Source organism: Ruditapes philippinarum, unplaced genomic scaffold (assembly GCF_026571515.1).
Source record: "Ruditapes philippinarum isolate M1 unplaced genomic scaffold, ASM2657151v2 ctg327_1_1_1_1, whole genome shotgun sequence".
Classification (NCBI taxonomy): Eukaryota; Metazoa; Mollusca; class Bivalvia; order Venerida; family Veneridae; genus Ruditapes; species Ruditapes philippinarum.
The window spans coordinates 58,293-78,481 of record NW_026851725.1 but is presented as its reverse complement, the minus strand read 5'-3'; the positions used below and the strand labels follow the sequence as shown (position 1 = coordinate 78,481).

At 31.4% G+C, this 20,189-nt stretch overlaps 2 protein-coding genes across 6 annotated transcripts in view; one reads left to right on the top strand and one right to left on the bottom strand.

Annotated features, from left to right (window-relative positions):
- The window catches only part of LOC132738133 (ESF1 homolog), a 47,643-nt gene extending 29,401 nt beyond the window's left edge, over positions 1 to 18,242 (bottom strand). Inside the window, exons 1-11 of one of the 5 annotated variants that reach the window (XM_060725598.1) lie at positions 17,889 to 18,039; positions 15,444 to 16,144; positions 14,905 to 15,033; positions 14,475 to 14,641; positions 14,173 to 14,293; positions 13,658 to 13,817; positions 11,986 to 12,100; positions 10,153 to 10,282; positions 8,340 to 8,507; positions 7,203 to 7,363; positions 56 to 167 (exon numbers count right to left, since the gene is read on the bottom strand). In XM_060725598.1, the coding sequence (XP_060581581.1) occupies positions 56 to 167; positions 7,203 to 7,363; positions 8,340 to 8,507; positions 10,153 to 10,282; positions 11,986 to 12,100; positions 13,658 to 13,817; positions 14,173 to 14,293; positions 14,475 to 14,641; positions 14,905 to 15,033; positions 15,444 to 16,104 (1,924 nt within the window). In that variant the 5' untranslated portion in view covers positions 16,105 to 16,144; positions 17,889 to 18,039. Of the gene's footprint in view, positions 1 to 55; positions 168 to 7,202; positions 7,364 to 8,339; positions 8,508 to 10,152; positions 10,283 to 11,985; positions 12,101 to 13,657; positions 13,818 to 14,172; positions 14,294 to 14,474; positions 14,642 to 14,904; positions 15,034 to 15,443; positions 16,145 to 17,888; positions 18,040 to 18,134 lie in introns of those variants that run through there. The other 4 variants (XM_060725603.1, XM_060725589.1, XM_060725610.1 and 1 more) reach the window with 4 other exon arrangements.
- LOC132738176 (uncharacterized) lies at positions 324 to 3,962 on the top strand. Its single transcript, XM_060725644.1, has 2 exons — positions 324 to 559; positions 1,705 to 3,962. Exon 2 carries the CDS (start codon positions 1,706 to 1,708, stop codon positions 3,764 to 3,766), a length of 2,061 nt encoding a protein of 686 aa, XP_060581627.1. The 5' UTR covers positions 324 to 559; position 1,705; the 3' UTR covers positions 3,767 to 3,962.
- Positions 18,243 to 20,189: the final 1,947 nt, after the last annotated feature.

Sequence of the window (20,189 nt, the reverse complement as noted above, 5' to 3'; positions counted from 1 at the left end):
TAATAAAGCCTTTCAAGTTTAAGCACACACAAAAATAGAATTTTTAAAAGCATACTTTTCTTTTTCTTTTTAATTGAAGATGTTTCTTCTGCCATAAATGAAGCCATATCTGCATCAACTGGTAAATCATCGTCACTGAATGCTTGTTCCCCTAAACCTACTGATTCCTGTAAAAATAAAATAAGTTCAATACTTCAAGCTTTTCTATGTGTAAACAACCCCACTTCAAATTTAAGATTTTAAAATCTTTTAACAATAAAATCAAAGTGGTTTCTTCATTCGCATTTTATAAACATTATAATAAGTTTCTACCAAGCAACAGCAAAAATTCAAAATGGGACACAACAATGTTAAAATGATATACAATTGATATACACTGAGTTGCCTCCCATACTATCACAAAATTGTTGAAACCAAAACAGGAAGTTTTAAACATTCCAAGGGGATTTCCATTTGTAATAAAAAAAAGTATAATGTTACATTTATTTATATATATGTCGTCATTACAGCAACAAATAATATTTTCATAGCTTATCCTGATTCTACTACCAAGTAGCAGGTAACAAAATTTATATTAAAAGTATTAACATTTTATAATTTTGCTAAATATTAATTTCTGTCTTCAAGTGAATTGGTCTTCAATACAATGAATAGTTATGTTGACATAACAACAAACCACGAAAGTATTTATACATCAATGTTGTTGGCAAGTACCAGATAGATAATCTGAGTTTACCTATGTAGCAGTTAATTGTTTATTCTAGAGTAGAATAATAATATTATTATTATTGTTATTAATAATATTAAAATCTTCATACTGAATTATTTAGAAATTTGCCAAAATTTGTTTCAAGCAATAATTTAATTAAAATAATCCTATGATACATTTCTATAATTTTCACTACCAACTTAAGGGAGACACAGGCAAAATTTTCATTTCTTAGTTTTGAATTTTTCATTCATTATACTGTAAATGCCCTTAAAATAAATATATTAGACAGTCAAAGGAACAAAACTTTTCTCCAATTAAAGAATAAAATGGTGGTTCCCTAACTTGACCCGCTTGGGTCAGGTTAGAGCGTTTGCATTTCACAATAGTTGTCAAAGTGAACTCTAGAAACGTTTAAGAAAATGTCAAATGAATGACTTAGGCTTGTTTCAATCATACAATATCCACATTATCTGTTATTGTAACTTCAAGGGTCTGTTCAAGTCACCTGACTTGTTTTAAAACTATTTGGTGATTCTATTGGCGTCTAAATTTTGTTCAAAATATATTGATATATTTACGCTTCAAACCCAAAGTATATAGAATTTAAACAGAAATTCATGCTGAAACTTCATGAAAAGTCATTTTAGCGTGATTTGAGTACATAAGATCATTTTAATATTTTTGTCATTATTTTGCCTGAATATCCCTTTAAAACGTTTCCAAATAAATGTACCTGCCATTATTCATAACCTTTTTCATATCATATCATAAGTTATTCTAATGCATGTCTACATTTTGGTACATTAAAATTCCTGATGTTTATATTGATTGTCATCCTAGTTTGTATTTTGACACAAATATTCCAGTTACACATGTAAGCACTATAAAAATTAGAGTTCAGTAATTTGTAAATGTCACAAACTTAGACTATACATGTATAGTTGTATCATTAATTTTCAATCTCAGTTTATCTCTTGTATTATCTATTTCAGCATGTATCACATAAACGATTATTCTCATAACATATCTATGAGACTGTCAGAAGTCTTAGATGACATTGGTGTTAATGAGACAATGGTGATGAAAAGAAGAAAGATATTCATGTTGATGGAGACAATGCATACTATCCAATATAGCTTAAATGATAGAAATGATACAATATTTTACCCAGGAAGTCAGAGTGAAGGTTCAACAACATTAGGACTTCAGTCTGATGTTGATATGTTATTCTGTTTTAATGATGTCAATGTGATACAAGATTGGGCTGACTGGAAACAAGGTAAACTTAACCTTCTGATGATACAGGATAACAATACAACCCCTGGATACTGTTCCCTACAACAGTTAGAATTTGATGTACCTATACCAGCAACTGATGTAAGAGACAAATATCATATCAAAGATATAAATGGACGAGTACTTCTAACAAATGATTTATTGGAGAATGGGATACCGGAGGGAAATCAACAACATGGGCCATCTATAGCATCACAAGCGGAAGATGGATTTTATGCAAGAGACTATGTTCCAGCTTTAACTTGTGTATCATGGCCCCGTTCAGCTTTAAATTGGTTACAGCACCAGGAATCAGATAGCTGGCCAACACAAGAAATTAAACAATATGCTATTAGCAGTAGTTGTTTCGTTGTTCCTGTTGGCAGCAAAGTTAGTATGAACCCACAGATAGAATGGAGAATATCTACAACACTAGCAGAAAGATGCTTGATGTTTAATTTGAACATTACACAGTTAAGGTGCTATGTTTTAATGAAAATGATTGTGAAGTCATATCTCAATTTGAATGGTGAAAACAATTTGTCTAGTTTTATGTGTAAATCAGTTATTTTGCATTGTGTAAAGAATATTGAATCGAAAATGTGGAAAGAATGTAATTTAATCCAGTGTTTAACTATCTGTTTATTACAATTATATAACTGTTTACAGAAGGAAGAATGTCCTCACTTTATAATAAAAGAAAACAACTTGATGGCAGGACAATTTACAGCTGATGAAAAATACAATATTCTACAAACAATAAATCTTTTAGTACAAAGAGGTGGTCTTGGATTACTTGGTATTAAAATTGATGATGTTGGTCAAAGACTGAAAATAAAATTGAACATAATTCCTCAAGTCATTCATTACCCACCATCTAAACTTGACATCAGTAAATATGTGTCAGCTGGTTTATATCTTAATTTTTCAAAAAGCAAGACTGAATTTGTAACACATATCTTGAACAACACAGAATCTCTATCAATCTGTATTCAAAGATTAATGAAGTACAATAAAGAAGGAAATAAACTAGATCAGTCAGCATGCAGATTTCTGGCACCTAGATTCTTAACTACTTTGGGATCTATGTTGGCATCATCAAGTATTGGTCAATATGGATCCATATCACATCAGGCTTTAACCTGGTTCTCAACAGGCTTGAAATCAAATGATGTGGCCGACAGATTAAAACTGGCTTCAATGTTTTACTGCACTGGAGATTTTGGAAGAACTGAAATTACTTTGAGAAACATAGCACAAGAATTCAATAATGATGTTATTGTTCCCCTCTGTGGCTGCTATGATAATAGACCACCGAAGCTAAATCCTGATTTTTTAGAAACATGCAATGACCAAAATGAATCTTCTATTCAACACTATATAGCACATTGTGTGCAATTCCTGCAAAGTGAAATAAACTGTGTTCCTCCTGAACTACAATTTGAAATGTTCAGATCTACACAAGACGATTTGCTACATCATAGAAATGATGAAGAAGATTACTGGATGAACTGGGCAGTAGTGGATTCTCTCCCTTTCTTCCATGTTTTACAATACAAAGTTTACAGTCGGCTACAGAAACACCAAGATCAACAACAAGCACTGCATGATCTTATATGGATCATTGACACAAACAAAAATCTCCGGCATAAAGAAACTGACCTGAATCTTCTTGGACAACTAATGGAACAAGCAAATAGACCTCAAGATGCACTTCAATGCTACATGATGTCTCTGCAGATAAGATCAAGAAACAATGCTGCACGGTTTCATGTTTGAAGGCTACTTGCTACCCTTGCTACGAGACAATACACATGAACTTAAATAAAATGGAATGTGACAAGCTTTTGTTAATGCATGTATACACATGCAATATAAAATGAAATGGAGTATAGCATGGTGATGCCAATATTCACATGAATTTTAAAGAAATGGAATGGCCAGAAAGAATTTTAAGTCTATCTCTCCTCTGATACTAGAAATGTGTCATCATGCCACGGATGCCCCCGCAAGCAGCCAAAATTTCAGATGGCGCTTTAATTATTTTTTTCATTTTAAGTTCAAAGACCTTAAAACTTTTCAATGTTAAAAGAAACCATTTTCATACAATGTTCAAGGCACTGAAATTATTCAGTCTAAACCTTTTAAAAATAGCATATTGCATATTTGTAGCCAAAATAATGGCTAAAAGTAAGAGAGCTGAAAGTGAAAGTTCAAATTTTTCCAACATTCAGGAAAGATAAGTTTGTCTTAAATCATTGAACTACAACCCAAATTCAAACTTAAACTGCTTATTCCTAAGATGTATCTATATTATTTTCAAAGTGAAAGGACATAACTCTGCCAAAAAATCATCAAACATGACCAAATTCCAACTTGACCTGCCCATCCCTTTGACATACACACATGTCAAATTTAAGTTGAATATGGTAACACTGTTGGGTAGATAATGAAACAGAAACTGTAAATTTCATATTATTTTCAAAGTGAAAGGGGCATTACTCTGCCAAAAATCATTGAACCAAGACAAACTCTAACTTGGCTGGGCATTCCAAAAACATATCCATATGTCAAATTTGAGTTGAATGTGTTTGTACCATTGGGGAGATAATAAATGGAAACTGAAAATTTCATATTACTTTCAAAGTGAAAGGGGCATAACTCTGCCAAAAAATCATTGAACCATGACCAAATTTGAACTTGTTCTGCACATTCCTTTGACACATCCATATGTCAAGTTTGAGTTGAATGTGTTGTACCTTTGGGGAGATAATGAACGGAAACTGAAAATTTCATATTATTTTTCAAAGTAAAAGGGGCATAACTCTGCCAAAAATCATCAAAACCACGACCGAATTCGAACTTGACCTGTATTTTCTCATGACATATCCATATGTCAATTTGAGTTGAATATGTTTGTACCGTTGGGGAGATAATGAACGGAAACTGAAAATTTCATATTATTTTCAAAGTAAAAGGGGCATAACTCTGCCAAAAATCATCGAACCATGACCAAATTCGACCTTGACCTGTATTTTCTCATGACATATCCATATGTCAAGTTTGAGTTGAATGTGTTGTACCGTTAGGGAGATAATGAACGGAAACTGAAATTTCATATTATTTTCAAAGTAAAAGGGGCATAACTCTGCCAAAAATCATCGAACCATGACCAAATTCGAACTTGACCTGTATTTTCTCATGACATATCCATATGTCAAATTTGAGTTGAATGTGTGCAACCGTTCTTAAGATAATGAACGGAAACTGATGATGACGGAATGACAGAAGGACGGAAGGACGGAATGACGGAACAGGGTAACACTATATGCCTCGGCCATTACATGGCGGGGGCATAATAAAAGAAGAGGAAAGGGTACAAAAACATTTAACAACTATAATACATAGTTTTTTATAATGATACAAAGTACCTAAAATGTTCAGTCATGCTTTAATGATCCTTTTATAAAACTGCCTGTGAAATAAATTTTAGGGTATACTCAGAAGTTTAAATATACCATATAGACAATTAAACATTGCCTGCAAAAATATTTTCTTGAATTTCTAATTTAATAGGAGATGTTTAATTTTTTTATATCAAGTAACTGTTATAATATTTTATACCTATTAATTTATACTTTTATCAATTCATTGAGCTTTAATGCAATGATCTAACAAACAGCTTTAGAAGTGAAGTTCAATAAAGTTTATTTTGTGCATGAGCATCATTTGATCTTCAAATTGTCGTAAACTTCTTATTTATATAATTCTTAACATGTATATTGCTTGTTTTGTACATGTAGTTTGTCTTTTTGATTTGTTTTATATTGTAAAGTTTGGATAAGTGTTGCGTATATAGCAACTAAGAGCTGACATGTGTTTGAGACTTTCTAATTGGCTGTTAAAGACATTTTGGGGACATATAATATATATAACAATATAAAAAGTATATCCCATATGTAATAGTCTTTACAGAAGAACTTTTCAAAGATAGTTTGTAACGATTGATATTTTTCAGCCAATCTTTGTTAAATTTATTAAATTGATGAAAGTTTTTCCATGAAGAAATTTTATTTAATATTACCAATTGGAAGTTTGATCACTGTATATAAACTTTAACTTAACATACACTAATTTATCACCAATCTAATTAAACATGATCAAAATAACATTTCTACATGATAATTTGCTTAATCATGTTTCCAGTTTTCTCCTCACAAAACAATAATGATTTTCCTTATTAATATTACTTATCAAGAATCTTTTATATTAAGTTGTTTGTTAAATAATTTGAACCAGGAATAAAATTTGCAACAATTATTTATAATTTTTGTTAAAGTTTTTTCAATATCCTTCCTGACCAGCCAAAGACTATACAAGAGCTTCTTGCCACAAAGTGCACAAAACCTTGGTGTAAGTAAGTCAAGAGAGTGGATAATAATAACAAAGTGGATGATGACATTTATTTTGGAAATGTTTGGTTGAAATATGAGCACCCCATATGTTGTTAATGCTTGTCTGTTAATAACAATATCTTCATGAATATTCTAGGTCTAACAGGAACATTACTCCTAAAAATATTGCTTTCAGAATAATGCCAATTGTAAAACAACTGCTCCTTGTCATGATAATCAAGCATTCCATGTTATATGATGATAGCTTTGTTAGTTTTAGAAACATTGTAATTGCAATTTTGACAAAAAAATAGTTAAAAAAGGCCTTTTAAAGAGGCACATAGCTCAAAAATATTTCTTTCCGAATAATGTTCCTTGTCTGACAACCTTAAAATGATAAATAAGTTTTCTAAGTTTCATGTTAATACCAGTTTTGAAATCATTCTACTGAATAGACAATTTAGACAAACATTTTTCAGTTCAAAATGGGCAGAATTCCTAAACTAGGGCCAAGGTTATAAAGAAATTCTCAATGTTCAAACCCAGATCTGAGGTAATTGACTGGTCAGTAACTGTCACAGAATGTATATTGACCTGTGAAAAAAAACAACTGAGATTTGAGAGAGGACTCTGAAAAAAAGTTTCATAACCTTAAGGCCTGACCACGAGGTTATAAAACTTTTTCTGAGATTTATCTCAGATCTCAGGACATTCATTGTTCAGTGCATACTCTGAGAAAAATCAGAATTAAATATTAATGAGAACATGACTTATCATTTGAATTTGATTATCTAAGTTCTCAATATATTTTTTTTATCTACCTGCTTCTCTGATATGCCCTCTTTATTTCTATTTTTCTTTTGCCTTTCTTCAATTTTACTCTTCTTTTTCTCTTTTTTCTTCTGTAGATAATCTTCCCAAACTGTACTGTTCTTTGACTGCTTCATTTTCTTAACAATCTTTTCAGTGGCTTCTTTTAAACCTTTAAATAAATATTATAAATATATCAGTTGAGCAACAATACTTGAGAAATATAAAGATGTAATTTTTCTACTTTTTAATTGAACAAGAATAATGTCAAGAACTATCCCTTGAAATTGGTAAAATGAATTTCAAGCAATCATTTCCCCTGATTTCTTTTCTTTTCATAAGAAAGCCTATAACATTCTTGAAAATATTATCACATCTTTTTATCACACACCCGTGCCTATTTTGCCACTCCGTAAAAATGGTATTGCACGGACGTGCATATATTTTGACGTCATTAGCGTTATACAAACATAGTGTAAAGACGCGCTAAATGTGAGCGTTATACTATAGGCGCGTCAATGAAAAATGACTCTTATTTCACTTTAAACGGTCTTTATTTTGGGTATGTGATAAATAGAATATTAAATTCGTGTAAGTTCATTACTTAATTTATTGCACTCGTTGAATGAAATAATATTATGCTCGCATAATATAATTTTATTCAACTCGTGCAATAAATTCAGTATTGAACTAACACTCATTCAATATCCTCTATATATAGAAATTAATTGTTTTAAAAAGTAGAACAATAAATAAATGCATATAACAATTAAGGCATGAGGACGAGGTAAACAAAAACCATTTCGTGCTTGTCTGGGCTGAATTTCACACTTCATACTAAACAGGTTATATGGAGACTTTCTGTTGCCTCTCTCAGTTATAATTCAGAGACCAGCAGTATTTAGCTTGCTTGATAGCTTCCTCAAATGAAATAATTCAAAGTCCTTGTTGGGACGGTGAGGGGGAAGTAAATCAAAGTTGGCCATGGTGGCCCCCAATACAATTGTATCATAACAAATAGAAGTAGTCTAAGGATATCCGATCAACTAAATTGACTGCAATGCCTTTACAAATGGCTGTAAAATTAATAATTGCTTTGCCAAAAATATGCTGTAAGCTGTCAGAATAAAAGTGTAAAAATACTTTACCTGGTTCCCAGCTTATTTCCATTTCAACATCATGTTTCTTCTTGTTTTCCTGAGAATTAAGGTCAGTAAGAAGCTTCTTGTATTTATCCAAGTTTTTATCATCATCAGAGTCATCGCCACTGTCTCCATCATCCTCATTGTTTCCAATTATTGCACCATAATCAGTGCCTTTAATAAAATGAAAATATTATAATAAATCTTAATAAAAAATATTTAACAATGTGTATCACTCTGATTTTGATTATTGTTTAACAAATCCATCCTTTGAACTGTAAAATATCCAAGATAATGTCAACCATATTTAGGCTTTTAACTTTAATACAATCTGAATCATTTTAAGGCTTGTTTTACATATACTCATGATAAGAAAAGTCTCTTTCTACTGCCTTATAAGTAACACACCTCTGGTAAAAAAAATCAAGCTTTATTAAAAAATATGTGAAAGATGGCCAATAACCTCAAATGTCTGAGATCAATTGTCATAGAGAAATTTCGTCTTGCGTGAGGATTGCACCAGCAATACCTAGATTACAATCAGATGCACTCCCTATAAATATAAGCAGGCTTACTAGAGGGTTTCAGTCTTCACGAAAAACTTTTAAAAGCACAGGACATTCGGGCCAGTAAAATTTCAAATCTTACTGCCCGGACCTGTTGATTTTTAGCCGGAACAAATACATAGATAGGTAATAAATTGATTGGTAAACGAAAAAACTTTATCATGCTTCCCTTGATAATTTTGAAAGAAGCATAATACTTCTTGTATTCTGGGCCATATGTTGATAGCTTTGAAAAATCTAAAGGACCAAATGTTTAGACAAAATTGACTAGAATTGAACATGAACAATGCAATTTGCTTCAAACAAATCACTTTCACACAAAATATTTACTTAACTCAATAATCACAAAATCATAGCTAAATAATAAACAATGGTTTAATTTCGTAAGTGTACGGTGCGGTACGGAAAATATCCAAGAAAAAATGGCGGCCTCCATTACTCAATACAATTTAGACATCTTTCGCTGTGTTTTGAACATTTAGGACAGAATTGATGGGTTTCATTTGCAAAAAAGGCAAAAAGATCAATCTTTTAGAGAACCCTGCTTCATTATTTTGATACAATAATTTTTCATGGCCAAAAATCTACTGGCCCGTTGGACCACCAACCTTGCAATAATCACCGGACCGATGCTAAATTTAGTGGACTCGGGCCTAGGACTGGCGTTTATTTCGAAGACTGGGGTTTGAAGGATGTTGGACTTTTCAATCATTCTCCATGAACAGACTTAATCGGACCAAGTATGCAGTCTTCATGTACTTCTGTTGTTTCCATTTTCCAAAAAATCTCCCCATATGCAGATTTGAATTTATTATTTTTTAACCTTCTAGTTACAGAGTGATGGGTATTATTTGCATATGTTGACACATTATCTCATTTCTAAAGGAAGTGAGTACCCTATGACTCACACAAATCATTTAAAAGTTCACACGATGATAACATTCATAATTTTGAACAATTTCTTTTCATAGCAATTAAGTGTAAAATAAAGGCTGCTGTAATTTACAATGGTTCATTTCAGTGTTTGAAATTTTTTATAATAATTATGATTCATACATGACAGCAACTTTATTCACACCCTACAAAATATAACCAATGCACTTAAACATTTGCATCATGTGATGTTCCAATAGAAATCATTGGTGTACTGTGTACTTGTCCAATAGAATTCAGTATTGTACTCAACAATGAATAATAACCTCATGATCTTCATCAAGAATATGTAAGATAACCATTTTATACATGTATATTACCTTCTTCATCTGAGCTTGAAGCCAAATAAGCCTTGAGATCTTCTTCCTCAACCTCTTTAGCATTATTGGTAAACTGCTGAGATGTTAATTGCACTCGTTCACGATCTGTCTCGTCCCATGTTAAATCTACCTGTTACAAAACAGTTAATAGAAATCAAACGGTTTTTTTTGTCCAATTTAGAACATATATGTTTGTTCAAATTGGATAAGAAGTAACATTAAAGGAGCTTCACTGAGATCCAAAAGCCTAAAAGATATATTTTTAATTTCTATCATGCTTTTCAATTTTTGGCCATTTTTCACAATTAAAATTAATTTTTCTGGAAATACAGAGTGAGCGGATGATCTGATATTCTGCACACACCTTGATGGTATATACCTTTAGTAAATGAAAAATTAACTTTGAAAAAAATATTTCTAGTCCTATCATGTCAAACAAGAGCTGTCAGTAGGACAGCAACGCTCGACTATTCTTAGTGCTTGATAGTAAAAGAGCCTTGATAATGTAAAATTTTCAGAGTTAATAACAAAAGGACAAAATTTTTCTTTAAATCCATGTTAAAGTTATAGGCCTTGGACAGAGTCCTATTATGTTCTCAAAGTATAAAATATCAACTTGTTTCAATAGAATATGAAAATATCTGAGGTGGAATAGAAACCTAAAAGTAAATTCTAAGTTGAAAAAGGGGTATAATTCTGTCAAAATGCTTGATACAGTTACCTCCTCCTGTCTACAGGTTGGAGTTATAATGGTGAACAAGTGTGCAAAGTTTCAAAGCCATATGTCAATGGACTTTGAAAATATTTGAGGTATTACAAAAACTTAAAACATAAATTCTAAGTCGAAAAAGGGGCATAATTCTGTCAAAATGCTGGATACAGTTACCTCCTCCTGTCTACAGGTTGGGGTCATGATGGTGAACATGTGTGCAAAGTTTCAAAGCCATATGTCAATGGACTTTGAAAATATTTGAGATATTACAAAAACTTTAACATAAATTCTAAGTCAAAAAGGGGCATAATTCTGTCAATATTGTAGGCAGAGTTATCCAACTTGTCAATCTGATGTACCTTGTTACTATAAATAAGTATTGTAAGTTTCAATTGAATATCTCAAGCAATAATTGAGATAATTGACTTTACAAAAAACTTTAACCAAAATTTCTAAGTTAAAAAGGGGCATAATTCTGTCAATATTGTAGGTAGAGTTATCCAACTTGTCAATCTGATGTACCTAGTTACTATAAATAAGTATTGTAAGTTTCAATTGAATATCTCAAGCAATAATTGAGATATTTGACTTTACAAAAAACTTTAACCAACGCAGACGCCGACGCGGACGCTGACGCCGACGCCGGGGCGACTACAATAGCTCTCATATTCTTCGAATAGTCGAGCTAAAAACCTTGGTGGAGTCCCTTTAACTTTCTGACTGCACAAATACAGTCTATTCATAATGCAAGGTGAAGTTTATCAAACCTATTCTAGTATCATCCAATTTCCATTATGACCATGTTTTGTGTTTGTCTGTTTTTTTATGCCAATGTTAACACATTTTTGGTCATTCACAGTGGTCGGTCTAATCAGTAATTACCAATTTCCCTACAAGTGACCAACTACCATTCTAACATAATCTTTAAATCAGCAGTGCAGACGAATACCCATTAGACTCGGTGTCTGAGATGAATTGTCAAAGAGAATTTTCACCTTGCCAAAGGATCAAACTAGCAAAACCCTGGATAACAAATCAGATGCTCTCCATGTTGAGCCAAGCAGGCAGAGTCTTATCATGTAGCATAGAGTAAACATGCTTTTACTGACAGAGATATATACCTTAGACTGTGAAAGTGCTGCATTGAAGAAGAACTGGGGTTTATAATTGGATGGAATCTCCATACAAGCACTGCTCACATCATTCTCTTCAAATGTTTCTTCATCTGGTATAAATCTATACGCATAAAATATATAAGAAAATCTCATTTATATTTCAGACACTTTAAAATGTTGCATGCACTTCCGTGTCTCACAGATCTGTAATTGGTTTGCACATGTATAAATAAGAACAACAAAATAAAATAAATACAGTCCTTGGACAACTTTTGACAGCATCATCATTATTACACGAGCCATGTCAACATGGCCATCCCCCGCCGAATGTGTTTGCTCATTGGAAGAATGTATATGTAGTAGAGCGGAATAATTCCATTTTAAGAGGTCTTTTGGTAATGAAAACTGATGGCTATAGTGATTACAGATTTGAAACCTATGTGAATACTGATGGCTGAAAATAACAAAGGGCAATTACTGAAAAATAATGCAGGGTCACAAGTTATCATTCTTGTGTGCTGCATCCCTCCTTAGTAAAATCTATCCACCTATGAAGTTTCAAGTTGATACCTCAAATACTTTTTGAGAAAAAAATTGAATTGAAAAATTAAGTATGAAAAAGAACAAAGGGCAATAACTCAAAAATTATAAAAGGTAGAGTCATCATTCTTGTGCAGTGCACACCTCCTGAGTGATTTCTATCCACCTATGAAGTTTCATTTTGATATCTCAAAGGTTTTTTGAGTTATGCTCTGGACAAAAATTAATTTTGAAAAATAACAAAGGGCAATAACTCAAAAATAATGCAGGGTAGAGTTATCATTCTTAAGCACTGCACTCCTCCTCAATGAGATCCATCAATCTATGAAGTTTCAAGTTGATACCTCAAATACTTTTTCTCTGGACAAAATAGCATAAAAAAAAACAAAGGGCAATAACTCAAAAATTGTATAGGGAAGAGTTATCATTCTTGCGCACAACATTCCTCCTCAATAAGATCTATCCACCTATGACATTTCATGTTGATATCTCAAACACTTTTTGAGTTATGCTCCACTCAGGTGAAAAATTAGGTATGAAAAATAACAAAGGGCAATAACTCAAAAATTATGAAAGGTAGAGTTATCATTCTTGTGTACTGCACACCTCCTGAGTGAGATCTATGCACCTATGAAGTTTCATGTTAATATCTCATAGGCTTTTGGAGTTATGCTCTGGACAAAAATCAATTTTGAAAAATAACAAAGGGCAATAACTCAAAAATCATGCAAGGTAGAGTTATTATTCTTGTGCACTGCACTCCTCCTCAATGAGGTCTATCCACCTATGAAGTTTCAAGTTGATAACTCAAATACTTTTAGAGATATGCTCCGGACAAAAATGTCGGACGGAAGGACGGACGGAAGGTCGGACGGAAGGTCAGACGGACGGAGACTATTTCTATATCCTCCGCCGAAATTTTTCGGCGGGGGATAAAAAGGATTTTCACCGCATTTAAACAACAAACAACAGAGACAAATATCACCTTAGAGAAACCAGGTAAACATCATCCTTAAAAGTCGTGGCATAGCTGTATTGTATCTTCTTTCATTTATTTTAATTGAACCTCAAATTCATCAAAATACATTGTTATAACTGATAAATATTTTTTCAGACATTTCAATATGTAAACATTTACCTGAGGTCTAGTTTAGTTGCACTTGATTCATATTCTAAACCATCACATTCCTTATATATATGATCAGCAGTTTCTATAGAATCACACTCTATAACAGCGTAATAATACTTCAATCTATTCAGCTGGTACTGACGTAATTTCTCCCTGTGGTATATTGTACCTAGAAATGCATAATAAGTAAGATATTTATATATCTAAATAATTAAAGTTTTTACTCATGTTTTCTTGAAAATAATTGTAACAAAAACATTATTTTCATCATATTTGAATTATAGACAGAAGAAGAAGTGGCATGAATATTATGTCAACTTTCAAACTAAACTGGTGGGAGGAATCCTAAAGTGTCATTCCATGAACATTATTGTTTAAAACCAGCAAAGAAAGTAAAACACTAATCTGAGATAAGCTAATGGAAACTTTGATCATACAAAAGAATTCCAAATCTATAGTGGACTTAAGACATATGATAGAGTGATAATGATAAATATCTTTAACTTTTGTCACAGTTTCTGTACCTTCTTCATTAGCTACATCATCATCTTCATCAGAACTGTCAATATTTAATTCTTTCAGTTCTTTAGGCCCATGTTTCACCTCTTCTGCCATTCTTTCCTTACCATACTCTGATGGGTATACCTTATAAAACAATTATGCACTTTTCATACAATTACATCTATTTTATTACAAAATATCTAGTAATCAATCAAATTTTGATAGATGCAATATGTACCTTAAATCAAGCTAAAACTTGTATATGAAAATAGTTACCAAAAAACAAAAATAGACAAAGACTAAATCTTAAATGTGTACCACATACTTTGACAGACTTGATAATTCCATTAGAAGGTTTGAAAGAGTTCAGGAGCACAAAGATATCCTTGGCTTTCATTCTATCCCAGTCCATATTACACACTGCCAGACGATATGTAGCCTCTTCCATAGATATAACAGTATCATCTGTTTCTCCCCATTTATGATCAAACTCTGCAACAACATATCATATAATGTATTATAATACTGCACAGCCTTACAGTTGATTGTCATTGGATAATTCTAATGTTATATTACAAGTAATTCTACTTACTCTGCGTAAATCTTTTTCCCACTTTTACACAAAGAAAGAAATTGTCATAACTTCTAATGAAAAATACAATTATATTCTCTCTAATTTAAATTAAAATATTTCAACTTACTAGATTTATTTTATAAATTAAATATATACAGAAAATACGAAATCAAGCACTTACTTGAAACATCCTTGTCATCAATTTCACCACCCCTCTCATTATCATTACCATCATCATCATCGTCATCATCGCTAGAGCTACTGTAGACATTTCCTTCACCTCTTGCAAAGTCTACACCACTATCATTCCCTTTAATGTACATGTACATAATTCATTATTTCAATTCAAATAAATACTGATAATAGTCATATAATTACATTATAGCAGACCTCTTCCGAGCATTATTTCTGCTACAAACTGGATTCTGCATGCCTTCTGTAAGCTTGACATATAGCGTGTTCAAATAAAAGAATCTTTAGTCCTACTTCAATGAGTTCTGAACTCAAAGCAATTAAAATTTAGTAACTTTAAGACAACAAACTTAACAAACATTGTTTGAAAAATCTAGCAGACAATTTCTCTGCTTCTACAACAATTACTTCTGTCAAATAAGACTAAAATCTATACCTGAAATATTAAGGTATCTTTCTGGTATATATTTAAATGGAATTTTAGCAAAGTGAAAGTACAAAGGCAAGGTTGTTATTGCTAATACCTACCCACTGTCTTTCTCTCCTCAATATCAGAATCTTCATCTGAAGAATTGTCTTCAGAACCCTCCTCTGAGTCATCATCTGATTCATCATCAATGTCTTCAGAAATCCTCTTCTTCCCTTTGTCTTTATTGACTTTATTTGCAGTATTGAGAAATTTTGACTGGACTTTTGATTTGATAATTCCTTTACCTGTATCTGTTCTCTTACTATCTGAACCAATGTCACTATCTGAGTCAGATACATTTTCACCTACATTAGAAATATTCTTGCTTTTCAACGAGACTTTCTTCACAGATTTTTTGTTGAGAGCCTTTTTACCACTATCAACCTCTTTAGTAGTCCTTTTCTTTACCCTTGGTGCATCTTGAACTTTATTACTGTGTTTATCTAGGTCAGTATCATTTGAATTGTCATCAATGTTTTCATCACTGTCAGAACTTTCTTCATCTGACAACTCATAATATTTCTTAAGGTGTTCATCAGTTGTGAGATTGACTGGCTTGCCTCTTTTATCTACAGAATATTTCAGCTTAAATCTTTTATCCTTAAACATTCCTTTAAACCTATCATCAATCTTGACCTTTCTCTGTCCCACTGGCATTTTACGAAACCTCGGATCTTTGGTCACATGTGCAAACCTTTTGTCCTTTGATATGTCATCCATCTTTGCTTTGTTAAGCTGTGATTTTCACAATACAATGTACCTTAAACAAAAGAAACAGTACAATTAGCTTTAAACTAGGCTTTTCTATTCTTCAGAATTTGACAATGTTTACATCTTTGATTGTACCGATTCCAATCCCTGCTTTCTTGAAGTATTAACTAAAATTAATAAACTAAACAAATAACTGTTGCAGAATCCTACATGTATAGATGACCATGTTAGAGTAATTCTAAAATGTTATAAAGCGAACCATTTTTGTGAAGTCAATTTTTTATTCTCTAAATTTGTCATATGAATTATAAATACAAAATGTCTAATTTTAATGATATATAGCATGGTATCTCCATTGTCCAAAATATTAGATATAATGCACTTGTTATAGTTTATTTTGGGATGCTGAACTTCTGAACAACTATCTACAACTGACAAGTACATGTATGTGGCACCAACAGTTTACAGAATCTGATTGGTTCTGTTTTAGTTCTTTAAACTTTTAGTTTATATTCACTTAGCTGACAGTGTATTAGCAAACTATTTGTTCAAAAATACACAATATATTTCTTTTATTGGGAGAAAACAATTTAAATTTTGCTTAAAACACCCACAGATCCAAAAGAAAATTGCCTTTTCAATTAACAACGAACATCTGGCTAATGACAAGACTTGAAGTTAATTACTCTTGAACTTGCATTATACGATTTACAGACAGTTCATCTCTCAGACATTTCACAGCAAGCCAATTTTTTCAGACACTTCAACCCCCTCCCCCATCCAGTTTTTGTTTCATATAATGAAGGTGAAACGTGTGAGATGTAATCAAATTATGGTGATATATAAATATTCATTGTTTTAATATATTTTTGACTGAATAAAATGTATACCTTACAAAATACAAATATTGTTATATTTCTCTGTACATTTGTTAGATTGTTTAAGTTTAAAAATGTAAAAATGCTTATAGTTATATTGATTTTAAATGTCCTTGCCATATAGTGTATGCATGTAAATGTTCAACTTGAAACTCTTGTAGTTTTTATTTTTCGAAAAAAAAAAAAGTTACCACCTTGACCTTGGCGTAATTGATGTTTTACAATTAAATAAGCAATTTTAATGACGGTATTAATATTTTGATACTTTAAATGGTAAACGATATTAATATAATTGTTTTATCGTAAAATGCACAAGAATCGATTGGGACATGGGTATTTGTAAGTGAAAAATAATTAAGGTCAAATCAACTTATGTTATTCTGGTTAGGTTTCGTAACTAATGGGTCTAATCCAAAATGCCGCATCAGATGAAAAACAAAAATGCTAATTGGCGGCTTATAAAGCTTTGGAAGCCAGAACTACATTTATCCTAGTCCCAATATTTTGACTGCAAGACCGATCGCTTTTACAAACTTACATACCTAGATGTTGATCTTTACCAAGGTCGACCATTAAATATAATATAAAGCCCTGGCGCACAAAAAGTTGGGCTAGATCTACAGTACAGTTATTTAAAAGTTAACCTGTTAACCATACAGGCTATCAGATACTGTTTCAGTGTTTATTCTAGGATTCGAAAAATAGGGGGGATTTTTATCGAATAGTGAGAGATTATTACATTTGTTGATCTTTTTCCTTCTTTGTCTATGTAAAATTTTCCCCCTCCCTCTCAAAAAATAGGGGTGAATTCTCAAAAATATGGGTGAATCCCCCCATCGCCCCTCCTAGAATAGACACTGTGTTTAACAGTGTTTGATTTAAACTAGCATCTTAATACAAGGAGAATGAACTTACTAAATATCAGAAACTCGTGAAAATGATAAACAGCCTTTTTAATTCGTCTAAGACGTGTCAACTGCAATAAAATAAATTACCTTGATAGTTTACAAAATACCGGAAACAGCATGTTGCTGTCAAACATTTCGCCCTAAAGAAATTTCGATCTGATTCGACAATTTTTCATTAGTTCAATAATAATTTCTGAAACAAGGAATGTAAGAAAACTTTAATTCTTAAAAAAAATAAAACTGTTTTGAATACCTGATTACATTTAATTGCATCTATTTTATTTCTATTCTATACATATTTAAACTGAAAAAGAAGTTTACATTGGTTCGAATATTATTGGGTCGATAATCCTGATACGTTTGTTTTTTATCATTGCTCAACAGCGCGTTAAATGAATTAATCGAACAACAATCAACAGTTGCCGCATGCCACAACTATATACAGACGATTTTTTTTTATCTATTTTATTTTTACAACAACATAGATCACAGTTACATAATAAGATATACATATATATAAAATAACAGTTTAACAAATTAAAATATCATTTCATATAAAAAGTAAATTAAATAAATTATGTTAATGACTAAAATCAGATGAGGCATTGGATAAAATTATCAAAAAAAAAAAAAAATCACGGTTCAGATTAAGACTACAACAAGTCAGAATTATAATTAGCACAGAATATTGTTTAAAGTTACTGATAGACATGATATATAAAAACTAAATAGTTAAACCTAGATTTTAAAAGAAAATAAATAAATGATAATAATAAAATTTCAATACAATGGTTTTGTTTAAGAGTGTCTTTGGTTACAAGGATATCCCATTTACATGTAGCTGGTGTGCTTATTTCCAATGGGGTCCTGTTAACCAAATAGATGGAAACAAGATGAAACCTGGGAGACATTCATTTGTCAAATAAAAATAGACAATGAAAAAAACTACAAATTAATCTTAGAATCTTATTATCACAGTAGTTTTGCATTATCACAGAAAAAACGACGTTGATATTGAATTAATAATGCAAATATTAACAGGCCTTCGAAAACGTTGAATAGACTTTCCCCAAAAATTATTGATTATATTTAAATGGAAAATAAATCATTCCAATTAAATAAAATTCTCTTATTCTTGAAAGAATTATAATATTTTGAGAACATATTTTAGACTGCTTTTCTAGAAGATACATATATTTTTGTATTTTCTGATCGCAGATTAAGAAATAGAATGCTAACATTAAATTTCTTCACGACAAACATAGCAACAAGTAGTTCTCAAAACAGCTTTTAAAAAACTTGCGATGTAAAAGAAAGAAATATTTTTATTTTGTTACAAGTATCTAACAAATTACAACGCATTCAAGGTATGAAATTTTAAGTAGCATTGACTTATAGAATTGTCAGTAAATGCACAATCACAAATTACGCAGATGAATATCATTTTAATCAATGAAAATGCTATTTTTAGCGATCGATTACCGAACTTCAGAGCGACTTCACAGATCTGCAAGGATAAAGTGGCTGTCACAAAAAAGGAACATAAATGATTTTTGATGCCACTCTAGTCATGCAAAATTCCGTATAAATGAAACTCAAACTGTTATAGTAAAATCGCTGCATCCTGGTGCCCTGCAAGATGAATTATAGTATATGAAAATAAACTTGTACAGAAAAATACATACAGATATACAGTACGATTAAGATTGCAAAGATCAGAAAATACCACAGAGCCTGCAGTCCTTTGATTTATATAAATACGTATACGGGTTCGGATGCATATAAAACTTAAATCTATAAAAGTTCCTGATATGTATAAGCAGTTTGAATGAATGAATGAATGAATGAATGAATGAATGAATGAATGAATGAATGAATGAATGAATGAATGAATGAATGTGAATGTGAATGTGAATGTGAATGTGAATGAATGAATGAATGAATGAACGAACTTCGAATCAAAAGCAAATAACTTGAAATGGGAAAGGAATGCCTGAAAACCTGAATGGAAAAGAACATTTACATGGATAGAAAAAAATGAAAAAGATGGAAATTTGCTTGCTATTTGAGCTTGCTGCAAGGCTTCAAAACGGAGAAATTCAATGGCAACATATGGCTCACCAAATCTACAGGTAATTTTTTTGTTGCTTCATATTTAGTACTACAAATGTAAATTATAAAAATGTGGCTGTTAATGCCTTTTCAGATTTTTATCAAACTATAAGTTGAAATTAAAGAAAGCTGCATTAATTTGCGAAAACTGAAAGCTAGTAGATGTATACCATTATTAATGAAATAATTCATAGAT